The 24,988-nt window shown below is 29.6% G+C and overlaps 2 protein-coding genes across 4 annotated transcripts; both read left to right on the forward strand.

Annotated features, from left to right (window-relative positions):
• Positions 1–908: 908 nt before the first annotated feature.
• LOC130678039 (peritrophin-1-like) lies at positions 909–1,462 on the forward strand. The gene is made up of 2 exons (XM_057485027.1): positions 909–996; positions 1,067–1,462. The coding sequence occupies exons 1-2, from the start codon at positions 990–992 to the stop codon at positions 1,381–1,383; spliced, it is 324 nt and encodes a 107-aa protein (XP_057341010.1). The 5' UTR covers positions 909–989; the 3' UTR covers positions 1,384–1,462.
• Positions 1,463–17,556: 16,094 nt separating this feature from the next.
• Positions 17,557–19,378, forward strand: LOC130678035 (uncharacterized). Of its 3 annotated transcripts, XM_057485023.1 has the most exons (4): positions 17,557–17,787; positions 17,901–18,491; positions 18,568–18,784; positions 19,148–19,378. In XM_057485023.1, exons 2-4 carry the CDS (start codon positions 18,470–18,472, stop codon positions 19,149–19,151), a joined length of 243 nt encoding a protein of 80 aa, XP_057341006.1. In that variant the 5' UTR covers positions 17,557–17,787; positions 17,901–18,469; the 3' UTR covers positions 19,152–19,378. The 3 variants fall into 3 exon arrangements, with proteins under 3 accessions (XP_057341006.1, XP_057341003.1, XP_057341004.1); XM_057485020.1 differs by having other exon boundaries at positions 17,901–18,784; XM_057485021.1 differs by lacking the exon at positions 17,557–17,787 and having other exon boundaries at positions 17,888–18,784.
• Positions 19,379–24,988: the final 5,610 nt, after the last annotated feature.

Raw genomic sequence — 24,988 nt, forward strand, 5'->3', positions numbered from 1 at the left:
TAGAAGAGACATTTTTTTTAACACCCCTTATTAAAAGAAGCGATTTAAAACGATCTGCAATGTTAAATTCCGATAAGAAAGGCGATTCAAAAGTATTCAAAATATTCAAAAGCATTAAAAATGATTTAAAAATTGGATTTTTCTAATCGTTTTAAATCGCTTCTTTTAATAAGGGACAATTCAACTATCGCCTTAACACTTTTTTGTGTTGATTTTATAGTAACACGTAATATATGTTGATAATATCGATTTTTGTACAAGGTCACACTTTTAAAGTGTTGAATAGTAGATCAATTAAAAATTTTTAAGTAACACAGAGAATTGTGTTAATTTGATACAAAATAATCAACACAAAAAATTTAACACGGACCGTTTTTAACACAGATACACAATTTTTTTTACTGTGTATATTTCAGTTTGATCTTATCGATGTTAATTTTGTTTTCAATTATTAAATAAATAAAAATATTTGGGGCTGATTTCAAATTTTTGTGGTCCAAATTGCCTCATAGTGGTCATATCACCCGTAATTATAATTGATAAGAAAAACATTAAGATTTAAATTTAATAAAATATCTATTCGAACGAGTTAAGATGAAATTGATAAAAAAATGATAAATTTCTATTTTCTATAACAGAAACAATTTTTGTTATATTTATAGTAAAATTGAAATTTAGGAAATTGTTAAAATTTTTTTCATTAAATTAAAAAAAATAATAATGTCGGAATTTACTATATATGGCTATTACTAGCATTTTTATCATTATGTGTGATATAAATATATCAATTATTTCTTCGAGTGAACGATTGATAAGTTGATAGATAAAATGAGTATGCATTAATAATTATGAGAAATGATAAGTGTTAAAATGAGGAAAGGGAAAAAAATCGAGTATATAAATGGTTGTTTTAGTAGCGTCAAGACAAAAAAACTTTGATCATTCAAGTAAAATAAAAGCAAACAGAAAAAAAAAACTTAAAACCAAAAATGAAAGGTAAGTGGTCTTAGTGTTGAAGATTAATAATTTGAATTTTATTTGACGATAATTATTAACTTTGTTCTAGTGATAATTGTCATATTTCTTGTTACACTTATTGCGATGGTAAATTGCGTGGATCAAAACCGGTGGATAAGAGCATCGGATGCAACTTCTGAACCAACTAGCTCAACTCCAGTTCCAAAGCCACCGGTTGACTGTGATGTTCAGCCTGATAACGAAGACGAGGCAATCCTGTTGCCCAATCCCGTGAGCTGCGGGAGTTACTACGTCTGCGTTGGATTACAGCCGATTTTAATGCCTTGTCCTAGCGGACTTCACTTCAATCCTCAATTGAGAGTTTGTGATTGGCCAGACTTTGCTAACTGTACTCTTCAATTTTAATTGTGCACTTACTTGTTTCACTGTTAGTAAAATAATAGTTCTAATTTTTGGTTCAACTATAGAATATTAGTTGATTATGTAAAATAATAATTCAATAAAAAATATTTTGAATAGAAAATAACTTTGAGATATTCATTAGAGGCATCTTTGCTTTAAAGAAATTAGCTATTTTTCATCACATGAAATTTTATTGGGAATATAATCAAGTAATTAACTGAGTATGACATAATATTTTTTTTCTGAATTCTATGAAAGTTAATGTAGAAAAAAAATTAATCATCTATAGAGTATTTTATTACTAAAAATTTAATTAAATTTGAGTTAATTGTGAGGTTAGTATATTTAAAAATAAAATCAATATATGATAGAGAAATAAAGAAAGATGTCAATAAATAATATATAAGGGAAAAGGAATATTTAATGAAAAAAGATTGGAGCTTTGATGGAAAGAAATGAATGAACAGAGCTGGATAAAATTTAATCAGAGAAGAGGCAACACTTAAATTGCTTATTTCGTTTGAGTCTCAATACTACTGAGACTTGCATTCGTTGCACATTGAGACTGTCACACTTTCTTCTCTCTCTCTCTCCCTCTTTTCCTCTTTAAAGCCGCTTAATGTCGCATTCTTGGGGGTAAATGGAGAAGAGAAAATAACGAAAGGAGCGACGTTGAACGAGGAACCAAGTGAAAAACGTATCGAGACTTGTTATCAAGGCGCAAGTCACTCACTTTTTTTTAATTTCGTCCTTCTCTACTAGTGTCTTTTTTCAGCTCCTTGTCTTCTCACTTGTCGCTCTCTTTCAATCTCGCTCTCTTTTTTTCCAATTTAATTCCACCTTCCTCTACATCTCACACTCTATACTTTTATTTATTTTTTTTTCACGTGAATCGTCCGAGCTCAGTAGTAACACGTGCAACATTTTTCGTCCGATGGGCAGCTGGCCGAATACTACTCTTTCTCAGAGCTAGATCCGATCGGAAAATGTTAATGGCATTTCATTTTGTGCCAAATTGAAAACTTATTGGAATTTACTTTTTATCAACCTACATCTTACAAATCTTTACTTACTCTCTACCATTCAAATATATTTTTTTTACCACTAAAAAATAATCTATACAATAAATATCACTATTAATCGTTTTCATTATATTTAATATTTTTATTACTACCAATAATTTATGGTCTCAGTTTTTGTGTCAAAAATTAAATCACTGGAAAAATAGAAGAGGGAGGGGGGCCGATGAACATTTTCAGAAAAATTTATTCCAATTAAAAATTTTTTTTTTAATTAAATAATTAATGATTGCGTGACTGAGAAGTATAAATAGTAAAAAAAAATCACATGAGACATTTTTTCATAGGTCCGTTTTACTCCCTTTTCCTTCTTTCTATGTTTTTATTTATTTTAATAATTCAAGTGTCCGATCCACTTTACATAATTATTATTTTTTAGGAAATAAATTTTAAATTGATGTCCATATAAAAAAAGCAATTAACTTGTCTATTTAAAATTAATTAGTTAAATTAAATTGCGTTAAATTGAAAGTATATATATATATATATATATATATATTAGGGTGGCGCAAAAAAACCGACTATTTTTTTTTTTTCAATCTCGCATGAAAATTTGTTGGTTTACGATGTTTTAAGAAGCCTCTCCACAAATCAACTCGATAAAAAATTTTTAAGAGGTCGCTCACGAATTTTGAAAATATCGAAAATGATCGGAATTCGGATTTTTATTTAAAAAATTTTTTTTTTCTCGTGGCAGCAATAGTTTATATTTGTAAAATCATGACTATGCTGAAAATTTCAGCCCAAAATATAAATATTTAAACGGCGCTCAAGAATTTCGAATATTAACTGATAATATGTAATTAATAGTTTGAATTAGTTTTTATAACTCAATTGTTGTCATTTCACTTAAATATAACTTTTGCATAACCAAAAATATACAGAACAGTCTTAAACAATGAAATTCGGTCAGTTTTGAATAAGCGAAAAAACCTACAAATTGAATTAAAAAATAAAAAAGTATGTAAATAACTTATTATTTCTATTTCTCGGGTTATATTTCCATTCATTGTCATGCAAATTGATGGTGAAAAAATCGAGAAGCTTTATTATTAATATTTAAGGGTCGCTCAAAAACGTCCAAGAGACTGCGCTCGGAAACATTCAAAATTCTTGAGCGCCGTTTAAATATTTAAATTTTGGGCTGAAATTTTCAGCATAGTCATGATTTTACAAATATAAACTATTGCTGCCACGAGAAAAAAAAAATTTTTTTAATAAAAATCCTACTTTCGATCATTTTCGATATTTTCAAAATTCGTGAGCGACCTCTTAAAAATTTTTTATCGAGCTGATTTGTGGAGAGGCTTCTTAAAACATCGTAAACCAACAAATGTTCATGCGAGATTGAAAAAAAAAAAATAGTCGGTTTTTTTGCGCCACCCTAATATATATATATATATATATTAGACCGGTTCAAAAAAATCGACTATTTTTTTTTTTCCAAAACCCGCAGTAAAATATCTTCCTAGTCATGAAAAAAGAAGCCTGTGGAAACGGGAGCTCTTAATATCAATTTTGAAAGGTCGCTCATCGTAAATTTCTATTTTACGTTTAAATAACATGGGAAAAAAAAAATTTTATTTTTTTATTTTTCTAGCTCGGCATTCGCACGTTATATAAATGAGTCCATAGCATATTCTTGTAGAGAATTTAACGCTCTACAAAAAAGGTATCTTATCATTTTTTGATAAATCCATCCATTCGAAAGTTATCGGAGCTGGAAGTCAAATCTATAATAAATTTCCAGATCTTTTTACTTTTCCAGCAAAACTATCAAACTTATCAAAAAATGTCATAGCATCTTTTTTATAGACAATTTTATTCCCTACAAATTATTTTCAATGAAATTCTTTGAAATACCGCATTGTTTTCTAGTTATTTTCATTTTAATGCCAAGCTCGTAAAAATAATAGTCTTCTACTCTATTCTGAGAACTTAAGATTAAAACGAAAATAACTAGAAAACAATGCGGAATTTCAAAGAACTTCATTAAAAATAATTTGTAGGGAATAAAATTGTCTATAAAAAAGATCCTATTACATTTTTTGATAAGTTTGATAGTTTTGCTGGAAAAGTAAAAAGATCTGGAAATTTATTATAGATTTGACTTCCAGCTCCGATAACTTTCGAATGGATGGATTTATCAAAAAATGATAAGCGACCTTTTTTGTAGAGCGTTAAATTCTCTACAAGAATATGCTATGGACTCATTTATATGACGTGCGAATGCCGAGCTAGAAAAATAAAAAAATAAAAATTTTTTTTTCCCATGTTATTTAAACGTAAAATAGAAATTTACGATGAGCGACCTTTCAAAATTGATATTAAGAGCTCCCGTTTTCACAGGCTTCTTTTTTCATGACTAGGAAGATATTTTACTGCGGGTTTTGAAAAAAAAAAAAATAGTCGATTTTTTTGAACCGGTCTAATATATATATATATATATATATATATATATATATATATATATATATACACATATATACACATACATATATACTATATACATATATAAATAAAAGTATGTATATATATGACTTATACGTTTTTGTCATTTACGATTTTTCGGCGCGTACATAGGGAATGCCAATTAGTCGAGTAGCCGTTTTACTCTGTGGTGGCCAATTACTCCACTAAATATTCACAAGTTCATTACGCGCTGAGTTGGACGCGTCTCGAGTCTCGACAATGTTCTGTGTAAGTTAGTGTATGTATGTGTTTATTCGTGTCTACATTATCCATGTGTGAACATCTATATAGGCAAGTACAGGTACACGGGATAGTTGAAGCTTGACTGATTCGTTCACTTGCCTTTACAATGTCTCTATAGTTACACACTAGCCCTCTGTTTATTTTTTTTTTATTTTGTATTTTTTGCGTATAGCGTTAAACTTGTCTCTTATTTTACTATATATTTACATATAAAAAAAAAAAACATTCAATCGATAATGTAACTTTATTCATTGATGCTATTTTAAGGAATAAATTTATTCAGCGATGCGTTAATTAAATATTGTACGTGAATTGATTACTGTGGGTTTTTTTTTTAATTTTTGTTTTAATAACACTGTTCTCTGTTTGGAATATTAAGTCTGACTTATTTTGTTTTATTCTACTGTGATAACTATTATTTTATAATAGTTGTCACGTTGTCAATTAATATTTATAACAATTTTTTTATTAAACTAAAGAAATTTATTATTACTATGATTTTTATTGAATATTGTGTTTACCTATAAAAAAAAAAAAAAAAATCGGTCCATCGGTTGACCCTGCAGGCCAGCCCGAAAACTTCCCACCATTGTCGAGTTCCGTGAGCTCGAAAACATTGTTGTGAATACATTCTCGAGTTCTTCGAGCTCGAAAATACTTTTGCGTGCCGTTCTTTTCGAAAAAAGCGTTTTTTACCATTTTTCCTCCAACGATATCTCTCAAACGAAGTTACCGATTGAGACGGTTGAGGTGGCAATCGACGTATTTTATTGAGTTCTAAAGCTGATCAGATTCAAGAATTGATTTATCTAGTCGTTTTTGAGAAATTTCAAAAATACTAAAAAAAAATTTTCTTTCTAATTCTTTCGACAACGGTTTCTCTTGAACGAATGAACCGATTCAGATGATTGAGGCGGCATTCGACACGGCTTATAAAGTTTTAGAGCACAGTTGATTTTGGAATTAATCCATCGAACGGATTACAAGTTATCAAAAAAAACATTTTTGAACAAATTTTTCTTTTGGAATATCTCTGAACAAGCCCTACCGATCAAGCTCAATCTTTGACAGCTATTAGATATTGACAAGCCGCGCCGAATGCCACCTTGACGATCAAAATCGGTTCATCCGTTCAAAAGTTACAGATATTTACATACGTATGCCCATACAGGAAAATACGACGGGGCCAGATATGGACCACGCTTGGCGCAATGCTGTCAATTTCTGGCCCATGCTTGTAAACCCGCTTTGGCCCAGCTTTGACAAAAGTCTGGGATGATAACAGGGTGCCAGGCTTGGTTGTTACCAATGGCCTAGGCATCATTGCCAAGGCTGGCCCATGCGTGGTTGCCAGATCTGAGCCATGCTTGTTTGCCAGACCTGGCCCATGCTTGCTTGCCAGACTTGACCCATGCATCGACAAAACAAATAAATTTAATTTAAAAAAAATTTTATTGTTATTATCCTAATAGAGTTTGTGATCATTAACGTTTAAACTATTTAAGTGAGGTAAATGACGTGAAAAAACTCGGTGAAAATTCTGCTGGGCTCTGGGCGCGAACTGCCGTCCTTCTGATCGCTAGGTTTGAACGGTAGCTACTGGACGAACCTACTAATGTTGAACCGAAACTTTTAGATGTTGTACTTATTCATTTTACTACAACCACTTGGTTTTATGAAATATAAAGAGCAATTAAATAAATATTTTCGATTAAGAAAAAAATAATAATTTCGTATTATTTTTATTATAATTACATAATTTTAAAAAATAAAATTTATTAAATTCAATTGATTATTTATCAAGAACCCAGTTGGATTGTCTTGCTCTACCACCAATATTAAAAATAACATTTATTGTAGAAGTTCATGAGTTATTTCTTACTTGAATTAATTTTTATAACTAAAATTATAAAATTACGGTTGTTGATTGCAAATAACAACGAACTAAAAAATATTTCAATTATTAGTTCTAAATAATTTTAACCGCAATATTATAATATTTATTAATTAAAACTTATTTTAATTCAAAAATAAATAATTATTAATTTAAAAAACCATAATAATGAGTTAATTGAATAATTAATAAAAAATATGGGTTAACTAATTCTGGCCCAAGGATGGGAAACTATAGGTATAGCCGAACTTGGATAATCCTACCTTGGCCCAAATCTGGCTTGCCATTGAATGATGAAGGCAGGGGAACCTAGTTTTGGCTTAAATTCGGGTAATCATTGGTTCGGCCAAGGCTAGGTTACCCAGTCCTGGCCCAAGTGTAGGTTGCCATTGAATGATCAAAGCAGGGGAGCCTAGTCTTGACCTAAGCTCGGGTAATCATTGGAATGGCCAAGACTAATTACCCAGTTGTGGCCCGGGCATGGGACAGTATAGGTTTGCCAAGATGGGCTTCCCAATAATGTCCCAGACATGGCCCCGTCGTTCAACTCTGGGGCTTCCTGTATGGGTGTACATACAGAATAGCTTCCTAAAACCTCAAAACGTCAAGATTTGATAGAAATTCAATTTTCGAAAATCGGACCGAAACCAATAACTTTCCGAATTTTTGAAAATTTTCAATTTTCTTAGCGGGAAGTTAAGAAAACGAATATTGGAAACATTGAATTTTTTTGTCAAATTTAACTTGCAGAAAAAAAATTGTATAATGCACGAAATAGTATATTACATACGTAGGCCAGTAAAATAAGAAAAACCTCAGACCACATGTTTATCAGCCTCGGCCAACAATTACATGTGATCTGAAACTTTTCTTATTTTACTGGCCTAGGTATGTAATATACTAATTATAAATAAATCAAATTATAGAAAAATAAATTCTACACGGAAAAAAATATCTAGGTGGTGCGACATAAACAAGTCTAGGTGGATCACCATGAAAAATCATGTTGGGACAACATGATTTTTCATGGTAAGAATAAAAAAAAATGTGTTGAAATTTATTATTTATCATGATATTGATTGACTATCAAATATATCTTGAGATAGCGAAAGCAAATAAAATTAATCATTAAATAGCAATTAATGTTATCGGGAGAGTAATTTGTGAAAATGAACCCGATAGAAGGCGTTAATTGCATCATTATGTATTACAAATAAATTAATGGAATTTATTTTTTTTTTTCCAATCATCTTTTATCTAGCAAGTCTATATTATTTATTCTTCATTGTGTTTTATTGGGTGTAATTAGTAATTATTAATAGCGTGAAATTGAGGATGGGGTTGGGGATGGGTACGGGGATATAGGGATATAGATGGGGATAGAGGTACTTATAATAGAGGATCGAGGAACGATCGCATATTGGCGCATCCTCTGTGGATATGCTCTCGACGGGTGGCTCGGTATAAACCTGGACGAGGCACTTGGTGAATTTATGTACCAGGAGCAGATAGCGGGCCAATATAAATGAGATTTTAAGTACTATACTGTAGTGGTGATGGTGATGATAGTTTTTTTTCCTTTCTCTAACTCCTTTTTTATTTTCCCGATCGAGGAAAGCCAATAAATTCCCTCGATCGATGAGTTATGACCGAAACGTTGTCGCGCTACATATTATGTAATATATAAAAAATATATACATGTATACATACATGTGTGTGTGTGTTTGTGTATGGATGCTAGTACTATTATAGATCTATTTAATATTTTATATAAATATATAGATATATAGAGAAAAAAAGGTATAAATAAGAGACGGACGCAGTAAATTTGAAGAAGAACTGCTAAACGAAAATGCCAGTTGGCGAATACTATCGCAACTGTTCATCTAATGGAGAAATAATGGTTTTTTTGACAACTAAGATTTGCTGATCCAACCAAACATTGCTCTGGTTTATTTATAGATCCTTTGATTGCAATAATTAAAAAAAAAATTTTTTTAGTATTGAAATTAAAACACAAGTAAAACGTAAAAATAAATACGTATATAAATTTTGTTAAATTTGATAAAAATAAATTGATAAATAAAAACATAAAAAAATTTTAGCGTCATAATTTTGAGCTACACTTGTCTATTTAATTAAAAAATAATTTAGAAAAAAACCTTAGTATAAATATTTTAAAAGGCCTTCAAAAAATCACATTTTTCCATAATTACCAAAAATTTCTTTTAATATTCAATTGAAAATTAGAAAACAATAACTGCAAATAAAAATAAAAAGTGTAGGAAAATTTAGAAGTGCACACCTCAATCGCTCATGATAATTATTGATATTTTTATTATTATTATGCTTATATTATTATTTATCTTTTTACTTATTAATTTTATTTTTAGTTTCAATTTTTTGGTCTTTTCTTTCAGTTTGATTTTCGTTATTTGAAATTATTTTTAAATATTCCGCCTTTCTTTCATAGACGTCATTTTTTATTGTACTGTCATACAAGTGCTGCCGCCAGCCGCTAGTGAAGGAAAAAAAAATAAAAAATATTAATAATAAAAATAAGAAATGGCAGCTAAATTTTTCATGAATTACCGAGTTTAAGTTTCTTATTAATTACAATTAAACAAAAAGGATTTAGATAGTGATTTTTAATAGGATTCTCGCGACAAAAGATACAAAGCTATAGTAGAAGAATATTAAACCAATTGATTATATTTTTCGAAAGTTATCGTGTTTCCGAAAATTCATACGAACACTGTAAAAAGAGCGGTGTTAAAAATAGACTAATTTTAACTATGCATAGTGTTAAAATTAAATCACACTGGTGTAGAAGGCGTAATTCGGAGGTATTAAAATACCGGTGTCAAACCGGTGTAAAAGCGGAGTAAACTGGCTTCCGCTCAGAGTACTAACTTTGGAAAACATATGAAACGCAAAAAATATCCCCACACACACACACGCATTCAAACACGCGAGCGCACACACACACACTTACACACACGCTTAACCTCACGAGCACATACACGCACAGGCGCACTCGCGTACGCACTCACATATGCACACATAGACACGCTCACACACGCACGCATACACACACTCAAACACATCAGCGCACACACACGCACACTGTTTAACTGTAGTGATCGAGCAAGTAAAAATATTTCCAAAGTAAAATATTTTAACACCGGGAAATTTTATTTAACACACGGAAAGAAATGTATGGTGCTTATCGCCATACTCTTATTATAGTATGGCGTTATCTACTATACTGTATAGTACAAAAATCTTTGCGTAGTTTACATGTCTGTATAGTGAGATAGACAATATCAGTATGGGCTTGAGTCCCATACTACATTGAAGAAACGGCAATGCCACTAGGCTGCATCACAATAGATCTTTGTGGAGTAGTCAATACACTATCGGATTACCATCAATACTGCGTAAATGTATAGTTGCAAATTTTTTTATATAATTTGTATTAATGTCAATAACGCTGTACATTAACCAAATTAAAAAATAAATCATAAATAAATAAATTTGAAAAAGAAATTAACCCTGGTGGACATTTTTCGGATTTTTCTCTAAAAAACTCAGTCCTACAGTTCTAAAGACTTTTTTAGAGTTTCTCAGAGAAAAGTCCGAAAAATTTTCTCCAAGGATAGTTTATTTCCTTATTTATCTTTTAAATTTTACAAGGAATAATGCCTCATAATTTAAAAATTAATTTTTCTAAAAGATATATTTTTATTATTTAAAACAATCAATATATTTCAGAACATTTTTATCATATTTTAATTTCCACTGAATCCCATCGAGAATTTTTAATTGGTATGAATTGATTTCAATCGGGAATAAAAAAAATCATATAGTTTATACTGAAAATAATAAATATTAATAATAACATAAATTTATCATTAATATTATGTTCTTATATATTTCTCTACTTATAAATATTGGGTTTAATCTTATAATATTTATAGATAATATATTTTAAACTATAACCAAACATAACCTATGTTTTGACTTTAATAAACTTCGGTACTACTGCAATATAAGCATACGTAATTTTACAATATTGAATAGGGTTATCTGCCAGAAGCATTGTGGATACCACCAAGCAGTATGGGTCTGATGCCCATACTTGCATAGACTCATACGCCATGACTATTGTGAATGTTACCATTCCCGTATGGTCAAATCATCTATACATACAATTTTTAAACGAATGAAAAAATCCTTGCTACCATACAGTATGGTGGAATCGACCATACAGCATAATGGTATCCGCGAAAAATTTCTTTCCGTGCACCGGTAAAGAATATTTACACCAGCGGCGGCGTTATTTTCACACCGCTTTCGATGTTGAAATTTAACACCGCAAATTTTAACATCTAGATCGCTTGGACTTACCCCGGTTATTTTTTTACCGTGTAGCAATTAACAGCACGGGTTTCTTGAATTAAAATAAAACATTTTTCATCAATGGAATAATGAATCTTAATATACCGGGTCGAAATTATTCCTTAATAAATTATCTTTGCACTATTAGTATACAATTAACTCACTTGAGTGTAATCCAAAAAATGTAGAGATGATTTAACGTGAGTGAATTAGTCGAAAAAGTGATGTCGATCGTAAGGCGCACAGAACGCTTTCGCGCTTGGGGTGTGCAAAATTAACCCTGACAAAATCTTGAAAAAATTGCTAAATAATTTATTTGAAAAATTTCGAAAAAAAATTTGAAATTTTTAGGTTAAAATATTTAGTTAATAAATTTCATTTCTACACTGTAAAAAATCGAGAGTGAATACGGATTTGATTCGAATACGAATTCACTCCGTCATTCGGATTTCTGGAGTTTTAAAATAAAATCACTCCGTATGTGGAGTGAATAGGGATTTTTTTCTCGGCGGAGTGATTTCGGAGTGACGCAGATTTTATTTCAATCCGCATTCACTTCAGTCCTGAGTTATAATATAACTTAAATAAGTTTCTATTTAATAGAAACAGCTGTTAATTAGAAACACAATTATTTTAATAAATAATCGATTAAGATATTAATAATTAAACTTAAAATATTATGTTTTTAATTTATAAAATGTTTTAGTAACTCACTTAATTATAATTACATATATATAATACGTAGTGAAAATCTTAAATTATTGAATAGCTACCGTGACATTGTTTTCATGGGAATATGTGATATTTTGGTGCAATATGAAATTTTATCTCGTGGCATAGTTGATGTAAGTCATATTATGACAGATTGTGATTCAGTGGAATTATATTCGTTCAAGTTTTGTTATCAGCTAGTTATAATTTTTAAAAATCATTTCGCGTTAATATATGAAAAGGGAGCTCATAATTACTTCCGTACTCAATTTAAAAATCAAAATATTAAAGACCTAAGCTCATTATGTATTAGCCATATTTTTAATAATTAATATTTTCGGAAACTCCCCTACAAAGTAAAATTCACTCCGAGGGAATCAAATAAATAAAAAATCATTCACTCCGCAAATTTTTTACAGTGTATAATTAATAAATCTACTAAAAAATATAAAAAATAAAGTTAAATATAGTTAAAAAAAGAAAAAAGTAAATTTAAGTACTGCAATAAATAATCGATTCAATAGATGCTACAGAGTAAAAATAAAAGTAAGTATACTGACAAACAATTAAAAATAATTTAGCTTAAAAAGATTTACCGATCAATATATTTAAAACAAACGAGATAGCTTCAAGTTTACCGGAGATAATCGTTCTATTTTAGATTTATCGTAAGTGTATTGTATTGTGATCGAGTGTACCTATAATGCAGTCTGTATAACTAGTGAGACAGCAGAGAGATTGTCGATTTATGTATCTAGTAACATATATATTACAACTATATCTACCAGCGCACACATATATATATATATATATATATATATATATATATATATATATATATATATATATATATATATATATATATATATATATATATATATATATATTTACTTGCGATAGTAAATGTAGTAGATATATATATATATATGTACATACATATATACACATGTATATGCATTTTGTACTTAGACATAATCAGCACAAATGAAGTATGAGCGCTCCGGGGGCACATTTAGCAGTGCAGTCGATGCGTGGCGGGAATTCCATATGCCATTGTTGTAGTTGTATAGTTATAATGTCGTAATACTGCAACTACAACTATAACTACTACAAATACTAGGAGCAGTAGTAGTAGTTGTAGCAGTAGTAGTAGTAGCAGTAGTAGTTTAAACTTGTTAGTAGTTGTGCAGTAGCCAGTTGTAGCTTCACTTCTCATCCTTTGGCAATGCCGTTCTATCCCAGAGGAGCAATGTGTTCTGGTTAATTACTATGTCTAGCACTATCCACTGCCATTCAACAATATTTCCCTCGTATAAATACAAACATTGACACACTAATTCTCCAATGGTTTTATTGTCATCTTAAAGCCTTTTTACTTTATTTATTTCTATGTATTTTAATTTACTTTACTTAGATTTTATGTTTAGGGTAAAAAATTTCTATGACTTGTAATCTTGATAAAAAGTTGAGTGAAATATGCCTAAATTGTGGGAATAAAAATTGAATGGAAAACAAGGAGCTGTTGTGGTAAAGGCAAAGTTGGTATGGAGAAAAGAGGAAGGAGCCAGGAGGGAAGTTACGATTGAGATTTAAGTTATTGACAAGCTACTTTGGTGCAAGGGGATCCTCCAACGTAGACGTATATCTCCCTCGGTTTATCCTCAGACCTACAGTGTAGTTTAGTGTATAGTCGCGGGTACATTGGGGTGGGCCCACTCGGCCCACTCTACCTCCTACTGATTTCCCTTAGGACGTAACCCTTATTCGGAATCTATTCTTTTCGCCGCAATGACTACCCCACAGTTCCGCTCAGGTTTACTTGCTTGTCTGAGAGTATACATTATATATATATGTATGAGACGCAAATGTTTCACAGTCAATTACTATTTGTGTTGATATTTAAAGACGGTATGGATGAAAAGTTAAAGAGAATTTTTAATTATTTATTTAAAATAAGTTTTTGGTATAAATTGGACAACTTTTAAGTAGATTTTAATTTTTGAATAATTAACAGCAAGTTTGTGATAAGAATATTCTTGAGTATTATTAAAATTTAAATATTGATATCTATAGATAAAATGTTTCAAAAAAAAAACGAAAATAATTATATTTCAAAGTTAAAGGTTTTGTACTCTTCATGTACAGTTAAATTAAATTTATAAAAAAAATTTTTACAGTTTTTTTTTTTTAGTAAGATAAATTTAAAATAAAATTTAATTTATTTTTCGCGCCAAATATGGGTGTAACATTTTTTTTTTAAATCTTTCTTTATAATGTGGATAAAAAGCGTATCATTAAAGGTTTAATTTCCTTTTTTTTTATTTTTTTCTGTCAATCCTTTCCAGTGTTAAGAGTTAGAAAAGACTCTTATTAAAAATTTAGATAGTTTAAAAATAGTTGTACAGAACTCAATAAAATTTAATTTTAAAGTTAAAACTCTAACAGTTTAAAAAATTGTAATTTATTTGAGATGCTTTTTTTTTTAAGGTACTTTTAAATTTTTTATATTTAAATTTATCGACCTGAAATATTGCAAGATATTATCTGTAAAAATTTTCAAAAACTGTCTAAAATAGAAATTTCCTATAGAATAATTTTTAACCAGCGCTACAAAGATTATGATTTCAATAAGTTTTGAAATTTTTGTTTTAATCTAAATTTCTTTTATGCTCGTCGGAAAAAATTAATTAATTGAAGTAAATGACATTTTTTAATCTATTATATGAAACATAAATTAAATTTCAGTATTTATATTGAATGTTTTTTTTTTTTTTAATTACACAAGTCGACAAATAAATGATGGCACGAGTATCCTCTGGTAGGAAGGACTGAGGGAAGAAAAGCGAAAAGCGTTGAATGCTTGCGGACTAAAAGGGTTTAATCTCCCACAAATTTAAAGCAAAAGAGTGACAGGGTCTTTAAAAATAAAAATAAATGGTTGCAACACGATCAATTGTGAGAGCCGTCAGCAGGCTTTAATAATTTTTCTCTGAAACAATTAGCTGGTTAATTTGTCACAGGTGGGTTTCATTAAGTTTTTCCACTTAGCTATGACATGATAGATATATACTTTACTCTACACCGGTGTGTACAATGCAAGATAGAAAATAATTAAAAATAACTAGAGTTTTATTAATTATCTTTGATAAATAAATGTTTTTTTGCTGCGTAATCTAAATCTGTGATTTATTTTTTTTATTATTATTATTATTATTATTTTTTTTATTTTAATACTTGGAAATCTCTTATGCGCCCTAATGTAGCTTGTCCAACGCTTGTTCATTCATCAGACAAATTAGCCTGCCGGCTTATCTTTGTAGTTTCATGATTCAAAGCGCGTATCACTTTTTTTTCCAATTCATGTCGGCAGAACTTTTCAACACTTTTATTCATCTTTTTTTTGGCTTTATAAGCTTTACTATCATATAGATATATTGGATATTTAGTATCATCTAAATTAATGAGTTTTTTTTTTATATTTGACCAAAGTAATTTGTAAAATTTATTGATTCAATAATTGATTATTAGTTTTAAAAAATATTAAAATAATTTAGTGGGGTAAAATGGAGCGTTTAAAAAATTTTTTTTATTTGATTTTTTTGAAAACTACACGGAGAAAATTTTATGGTAAAAGTTACCATCAAGTTATAGTACAATTTTTAAACTGAATTATATGATTGATAATATCATTTAAATTATTAAATAAACAATCTGAATGGTAGTGTCTACCATCTGTACACTGTTAGAAGTATTTATTTGAGCCAAATAAGATTTATTAATAGTTAATAAATGATTTATTAAATGAGATTTATTTGAGCCAAATAAGCCATTTCTTAATAGTTAATAAATGGCTTATTTGAATAGAAAGAAATGACACATGAAGTTCAGGTTATAGCTTTGAATGGAATGAGTGTGATTGTTAGTAAAAATTTATTATAATATTTCATTTTTTTTATATCTTTTGTATAATAATTTTTATCTTCAATTAACATTAATTGTGTGCATTATTTTCTTTAAAAAAATAAAATTAAACAGTCCTATAAATTATTTGTCATAACCTTACTTAATTAACATCACGTGTCATTTCTTTCTATTCAAATAAGCCATTTATTAACTATTAAGAAATGGCTTATTTGGCCCAAATAAATCTCATTTAATAAATCATTTATTAACTATTAACAAATATTTATTTGGCTCAAATAAATACTTCTAACAGTGTATGGTAAAGTTTTCAATTATTTATGATAATCAGAAATTATAACTATTATTATCTAAAATAATTACTACTATTATAAAAAAAATCGTAATTCTTAATAACCTGATGGTAATGGTTACTATCAGCCAAAATAATGATGACCATCTAAGCTAATAAAAAATTAAAATATAAACGTTATAGTCAGACGCTTGTCTATGTGTAATTTGATTAACTGGGGAAGTGATTAATTTCACACACACACACACACACACACGCGCACATGCATACATATATCTACGCTTGTGCACATGCACGCACACTTACTCCCACACACGCGCATCCATGCGCACACTTGCTCGCACACACATGCACACGGTTGCGCACACACCCGCACGACCACATGTACACACACGTGCACACATATACCCCACACGTACACATGCACACACACGCATGAGCGCACTCATGCACACACTCACGCGAGCACACACACATTCTTAGTTAAGAATTTTTACAACTTCGAATGGTAAGTGTTACCATCTTCTATTGTAACAATTATAATTTTCAATAATTACAATCAGCATTTTCAATAGTAAACGTTACCATCATCAATTGTAACCATTACAATCTTTAATAGTTATAATTAGCATTTTCAATAGTAACCGTTACCATCATCAATTGTAACCATTACAATCTTTAATAGTTATAATTAGCATTTTCAATAGTAACCGTTACCATCATCAATTGTAACTGTTATCATTTTTAATAGTAGAACTAATCATTTTACCGGTGATAAAATGTTATTACCATTTTAGATGGTTAAAATTACAAATTTTGTATTGTAAATAGTACCATTAAATTTTCTCCGTGTATAATTATTTACTAGTTATATTTTATATTTTATATCATCGGAATTAATAAGTTTTTTTTTATCGTAGGATAAAATGGGCCGTAAAAAAAGTTATTTGACGATTTCTTCTTTTTTTTTTTTTACAATTGAACAAAGAAATTATTTGTAAAAATTCATGACCTCAAATATTAATTATCGATGTTAGAGAAAATGTTGAAATAAGCGAGTGGGGTAAAATGGATCATTTAAAAAATTTAATTTGTTGAAAATTATGTTTGTTTACTGGTCGTATTCCATATTTTATATCATCTTAATTAAGGGGTTAGGGGTAGTCAGAATTTTCAAAAAATCGATTTTTTTTTTTTTGCATTTTCTTAAAGTATAATATTTTTAAAATATTGTGTGAAAATTTGAAGTGAATCCGACAAATTCTTTTCGAGTTATTTAACAATGACCAAAGGACGCTCGGGTGCTACGTGGCATTCGAGAGCAGGTAGCTAGAAACAGCTGCAAGCAACCGACCTTTCGGGTTTCATTGTCATGAATATCTCCCCATTTTAATGTATGTATAATTATATATATATATATATATATATATATATATATATATATATATATATATATATATATATATATATATATATAAATCCTTCTACATATATTCACAATTTGTAGGTAGTACAAGAACTGAAAAATAATTTTTGGTTGCCAGTATACCTGTAGTCGTTGCACTGATCAGTCGATAGTTTTGTGATAAATTATTTCTCAAGTGAATTAAATTATTAACCATGGGACGTGATTCTAGAAAGGTTTCAAGAGAACTTCGGAGTTCTGAAAAAATTAATAAGTCGCGTTCAGTCAAAAGAAAGAATGTTTTTAATCCGAAAACAGCCGAACGTGATGAAAGTATTCAGAGTACATCTTCTAAAAAATTAAAACAAAACACTGAAGATGATGTACCTGAAGACAGCAGTACTGAATTTCGAATAATAAATTTGATGAAATTCGAGTGATGAAAAACCGAATCATGATATGTGTCCAAAAGGCGAAGAATCTTGGTGCTCTTACCAGCGCGCTGAAGCAAGAGGAGAGCTTGATACCTATTCTCACGATTATTCTCCCTTACCTTCTGATGTTTTAAAAGCTATCAAGCCTATATACGAAGGTCTTAGTAATGAAAATTTACTTTCAAGATGTGTAGGTGGATTCAATCAGAATAATAATGAAAGCTTTAACCAACTAGTATGGAAAATATGCCCAAAAACGGTAAATACTAGTTTTACTGTCGTACAAATAGCTGCATACGTTGCTATGTGTATATTTAATGAGGGTATAAATTCAGTATTAGTCTTGATGAATACACTAGGACTTAATTGTGGGCCTAATTCTCATCGGTATGCAGAAAGAATGGATGCTGCACGTATCAAAGTAGCAGATAAGCGCGCTAATGATAACACCCGAGAAGGTCGATTGCAACGTAGGCACCAGCAAATCAATATTTTGGAAGCTGCTATGACGGCTGAAGAGCTATTATATGGTCCAGGAATAGATGACTCAGTGTAAGTTATTAAATAATTCTTATAATTCGACATAAATCCATAGCAAAACTTTAAATGCGTTTTTCTCAAAACTATGTTTTCTGAACTGGTGATCACTGTAACTTAAAAACTGCTCGGTAGATTTCAATAAAATTTATTGTACTTTTGAAATACATTAAAAACTCGTGCCTGATCGAAGGATTTTTTTTTTTTTCAAAAATTTCGATTTTTTTTTAACAATAAACTGTCGGTTTTTTTCTCGAAAATTTGAAAAAAATTTCCTGAGGCCGCCATTTTGTTAATTTCGAAAAAAAAAAAAAAGCTTCGATCAGGCACAAGATTATCTATTAATAAAACTAATTTTTCTTGTCCGATTGATTTTAGATGAATCTCCAAGGACTTATGATGATCACCGCAAAGGACTTCGGGAGGAACGGGCTCTACAAAAACAGCGATAACTTTTTGAATTATTAATTTTTTTTTTTGAAATTTTCGTGAAGTCAAATCGAAACGTGTTCTAATAAAGCTATGTTTTTATTTTTGTCAAATAAAGTAATTAACTACAAAAAAAAAATTATTGAAAATCATCATTTTTTCAGGCCTCTGAGTACCCCTAACCCCTTAATGTATTCTTGCGAGGGTAAGATGGGACAGAAATAAGACAAAAATTTTTTTTACTTAATTGCAATTACTTAAAAATTTTTTGATAGAGCTCGAAAAAATATTAGAATAAGTTAGCGAGATATAATGGATTGTACAAATTAAACAAAATGTACAAAGTTAAAAAAAGAAATTTTGAATGACAAATATTTAAAACTTATAAATAATGAATTTTTGTTTGAAATCTCTCTCTAGAATTAAAATAATCCTGTAATATTTATTGTTATTATATTTTGTATATAAATATAATTCTATAGCTTCTGAATCTCGACATGTAATTTAACGAAAAAACTTAATTTGTTATGCAGTAAATATATTTTTTAGTTGATAAAAATTCCTTTTGAGATGTTGCCAACTTACTTTGGTGGTTATCCAAAAAATTCAATAATTTCCTTGGGTTTATTTGCATATTAAATACTGTACTCGTTATACAAACCAAGTAGTTTTCTAATATGCGTCCTCTTAACATTTTGCAATTTCATGTTTTCATAATAAAAAAAATATAAACACAGTTTATCTTATAAATTAATATTTTTTTTTTCAAATAATTAAAATTTTTCCAACAAAATCTTCTTATCGAGCTTATCCTCAGTAATATAATCATACTCTCTATTCGAAAAGAAATTTTCAGTTTAAGTTTCATTCAAATCAGATGAAAAGGTTTCAGGAAATCGCTACGCGTGATATCCCAACTCGGTTGCGAGCGAGAGGCAAGAGGAAATAGGGATAAGTCTTCCATTTCCTCAGACAAATATTGAAAAGATGTGATTGAGTAATCTGAGATACAATGAATATAAAAAAATAAAATAAATAAGATTTTGATATTCAAGTAATCGAAAAAAATTTTCAAATTTTTAAAATCGTTATAATATTATTTATTGTTAAAAGCCGGGTCAACTGGTGACGCTAACATGTCAATAAGACAAATTTTCGATTTACATAAATTTAATTTTTCATTTTTGAAAAAAATAAGTAAGCCTTAAAAATATGAAATACATTATTTTTAAATATTTGACAAGTATGTGATCCACGTTTTATAGAAAAATTTTAAAATAAATTTATTTTTAAAAATAAATTCTGTATTTCTATATAAAAAAATTTGGAAAATCTAAAAGTGGACACCTCGAACACTCACGTTATGTTTTGAAACCCGCGGTTTATTTTTTCATAAAAATTGTTATGCTGGTGGTGCTGCTCAGTGACATACAGCAACATAACAGTCAATGAAAAATGTGAAACAGTGAAAATAAGTTAGGCCATTTTGTCAAGAAGTTCTGGAGATATCTGTGCCGCACACTATTTTTGAACCACAGACTTACGGACAGCGATGATATAATTTTTTTTATAATAATACGTGTTGTTCAATTAAAAAAAAAAGCAACAGACTTATTAATTACTGTTTCCTCTTAATATTATTGTGTTTTTTTATAACGTGTGAATGCGATCTTGAAAATAATAAACACGATTTACCCGCACGAAAAAAAATATATCTCGACATAATAGTATATATGCGGCTTATATCTTTAGTATTGTCGTATGTATGCTATTTTGCCGGCATATATTCCCGGATATATATTTTTTCATGTGAGAAAATGGGGTAACTTTTCGACAGTAAAGCCCTACCTCTTCGCTTCGCGTTCGAAGTGTGCAATTGTCGGAAAATAATTGACGTTTTTATATAAATTTTTTCATAATACCATATTTTAACTGACCTTCTTTTATCAATGAAGGTAGTAATGATGAATGGATTACTAAACAATATTTTTTATTAATCACTAAACTTGAACGTATATCATATTGGATTAAAGTACAGTTGTCTGTGTCACTGATGGAATAATGGTCTATTTGGAATGCACGTGCTGTTACTGAATCCTTCCACTTTTCTCTCAATCCCCTACTGTTACTTCTTTACCTCACCCCAATGTCTCTCTTTATTTTACCCCCGATCTCCCCCCCACCTCTTGTTTCCCCTTACCGCTACCTTTACTTGACTTGGCTTTATTCCTACGAGCAGCATTTCCATGACATTTTCCGCAATTAATATTTATGTCGAGTGGGTTCTTATCCGGTACGTGCTTCAATGACTTGATTTAAAATTATGTGAATTTGACTAACCAACTACGTAAACGTATACGTATATAATTTTTAAATTTTGTTTTTCATTATCCTTCCACTACCCTCAAATAATAAAAAATACAGAGCTTTCCTTATTTTCGCATAAAAAGATTTAAATTTCCGCGGATGTTTATTTAGACGGTTTCAAATATTCAATTTGATAAAATAATTTTCGAGATATTTAAATATTTGCGTGTCTAATTAAAAGCAGTGAATTTTTATTTTTCTTGGAATATTTGAATTTAATATAAATCTTAATATGAGTATAGGTGTATATGTGTGTCGTTACATTGTACTAGTATAACGAGGCAGAGTAAGTCTTATAGCTTACTTTTCCTCATTTGCTGAGGGTGAATAAGACTATCTTAGTGTGCATCAAAATTATTTTGTATAATTATATTCATTTGGCAACGATGCTCTTGGGGTTAGAAATTGAAATTGTGGCTCGGTTTAGTTAAAACCCGTGAATAACTTTTGTCTTTTCACTTTTAAATATATATGTTTTTTTTTTTTTTTTTTTAATTTACTCAGCTCTTCCTTTGTATACATGCAACATAATTTTTTTTTTAATTAAAATATTTTTTTAATAAAAACAAAGTCAGATTTTTTTATTCATGCAGAAAAAAAAAAAAAAAAAAATTGTAAGTCAAATGAGCAACTCAAAATTTATACGACACAGGTCAATCACCTGAAATTTTTCACTATATCGAATATATAATTTTAATTATTTTTTAAAATAAGTGACAAGTAAAATATTTTTTAAATTCAATTCTATTTAAAAATAAATATTACATACATATATATTAATAGTTAAAATTTTATAAAAATATATTTGTTAAAAAAAAATAAAACATCTTTTCTGACCTTCACTCCCTTCCGACTACAATTTCTTCCTGATTTGCCTGAAGTACCATAAGGACCTTATCAGGTTAATATAAGGTTTGCCTTATTAGGGCAAACCTGACAAGTTTCTTGTCAGGACCTCATCAGGATATCCCTATTAAAAAAAAAGTTATGTGCCATCGGGTCAACCTGACGAATTCCTGATCAGGACCTTATCTGGATATCCTTATTCAAAAAAAAGTTATCCCATCCCTTTAAATATTTCATTTACAGGCTAAAAATTAAAAAAAGTACAAAAGAATATTATATAAAAATCACGTCAATCATTGTAGCACAGATTTTTTACTTCTTCATCAGTTATTCTTTGACATCATAATAAATATTATATTTACACTTTCAAGATCACATGTGTATGTCAGCCCAGTGGATAGCATCGAGGACTTTGAATCGAAAGGACGAAGGTTCGAGCCCAGCAGTTATCGGGATTTATTTTATCAATAAAGAATATGTTTACTTCCTCTAATTAATGCTCTCAATACAATAGTTAACATTCTCGATCGAATTAAAATTCTCTTATTTTTTTTTTTTGCAATTTAATATTTTTTTAAAAATAATTACTAATAAGGTAATCCTAATAAGGATTTGATGAGGATATCCTGGTAAGGTCCTGATAAGGCAATCCCGATAAGGACCTCATGGGTCTTAAGCGTTACATCCATATCAGGATCCTCGTCAGGATACCCTAATCGGGACCTTATTTGAAATAAGGTTAACCCGATAAGGACCTCGTCAGGCCCTTATGAAAAATTCTAGTTGGGCTAATTATACTATGAATTATTTTTCTCACTTAAATGATTATATAAATCCCAATAATTTTAAAATTTTTTCGAAAGTACGTCATTTTATCTACCTCCTCTAAAAGTATGAAAACTAATTGAAATTAAAAAATTTCGGTTGATGCTAAAAATAAAAGAATGAAATAATTGGCTCAAAAATATTTAAACCTTTAAAAAGCCGCTAATTAAAATAATTATTTATAGTAGCAGTTATACTACTAAATTGGCAATTGAATAGCTTTTTATTTGGATCGATGTGTGCAGTGCTTTGTACATATGTAGGTACATAGGGAACATGTAGGTATACACAATACATGCGTACTCTCATCATTGGAGCCCTCTGTCGCACGTACGAGCGGGATACGTTTGTACGATATGCAACCATTTGCATACATATAGGGTCATTATAAATATACTAGAGTTCGTACAACTCGTCTCTCCATCGAGCAGACCATCAGAAGCACAGAACCGTATCACGATCCAAAACTATACGCGATGCTTTCGTTTATCCTCTATTGCCACAGTTTCCCATCTTACAATATTTCCCTTTTATATTTTTTCTATTTTCCCTACCCTCTACCTTTTCGCTTTTTAATTTTTCTTTATTGCTTTAGTCGTTTTATTTTTTATACTTTCCCACAAGCCAGAAAATTTTTTTGTCACATCCAGACAAATTATACGAGACCGAAACAATTTTTCCAACCAATGTTGAGTTGCGATATTTTTCAAAATATTTTTTATGAATGTTCTGTACTTATATATTTATATAAATATAAAAGGTGGAATTTAACGGGTATAGATTTTGGATTTTAGTAAAATATCTGGCATTCCGCCGGGAGTATGCTTTGTTGTGAAATCCTGACTGTCGTTCTCATCTCGGCGTTCTCTGGTAACCGTAGAGTAGACCAGAGAATCTGTGCACACGACTGTTGTGTTGTGTTGTGTCGTTATCTACACCTAACATGTATGTATATATTTAAACATAAAAGTAGTATTGCGCTTGCGCTGTGCTGGTGGTTTATACTCTTGATATTCATCGTATATATAGACAGAATGAGATTTTACTTGTGCCATGCGGGTTCACACAAAATTCCTCGTGACTCGTATACCGTGCCAGGAATGTCCAAGAACTCTGTCATCTACCCTTTTGCTTTCTCCTTTCTTCGCTTATATTTTATTCCTCGATATTTTTTGTCATTTTACTTCGCCGCCCTCTATCTCAACTTTTACATTTACGTACATATTTTTTGCTTAATGTACATATCTATACATCCGTCCATATATATATATAATAATACATATATCTACACAAAAGGCATTTCATTTCAAAGTGAAAAGAATTTGACTCGAGTTTTCAATTTCATTAATTTTTATTCTTTTGACTTTTTTTTTTTTTTCTATAAATAGAAAATCGGAAGAATTTTTAAATTTCATCATATCTTTTTTTTTTTATGCTAAATATCTTAAATAATTGTTTTTTTAATTAAAAAATTTTGATTGATTTCAACAAATTGAAAAAACTTGAATAGAGATCATTAAAAAAAATGTGAAAAGAAAATAATGAAAAAAAAAAAAAAAAAAAAAAAAACATGTATATAATATTTGAAAGCTTAATGTATAGAGAACGAAAAGCTCATCCCCACTTGGCGGTAAGCTTCGCCCCTCACTTTGCCCCTTTCGCAATACCACCATCTTTAAACTACTACCAGCACAACGGCAGGCTGTGGAGCTCAGTCTCCACGATACATTGCGATACACGCAAGCTTCCTCA

The sequence above is a fragment of the Microplitis mediator genome, chromosome 11 (genome assembly GCF_029852145.1).
Source record: "Microplitis mediator isolate UGA2020A chromosome 11, iyMicMedi2.1, whole genome shotgun sequence".
Taxonomy (NCBI): Eukaryota; Metazoa; Arthropoda; class Insecta; order Hymenoptera; family Braconidae; genus Microplitis; species Microplitis mediator.

Coding starts and splice junctions, on each gene's coding strand:
- LOC130678035 (XM_057485020.1), top strand. CDS start 18,258: ATGTGTCCAAAAGGCGAAGAATCTTGGTGCTCTTACCAGCGCGCTGAA.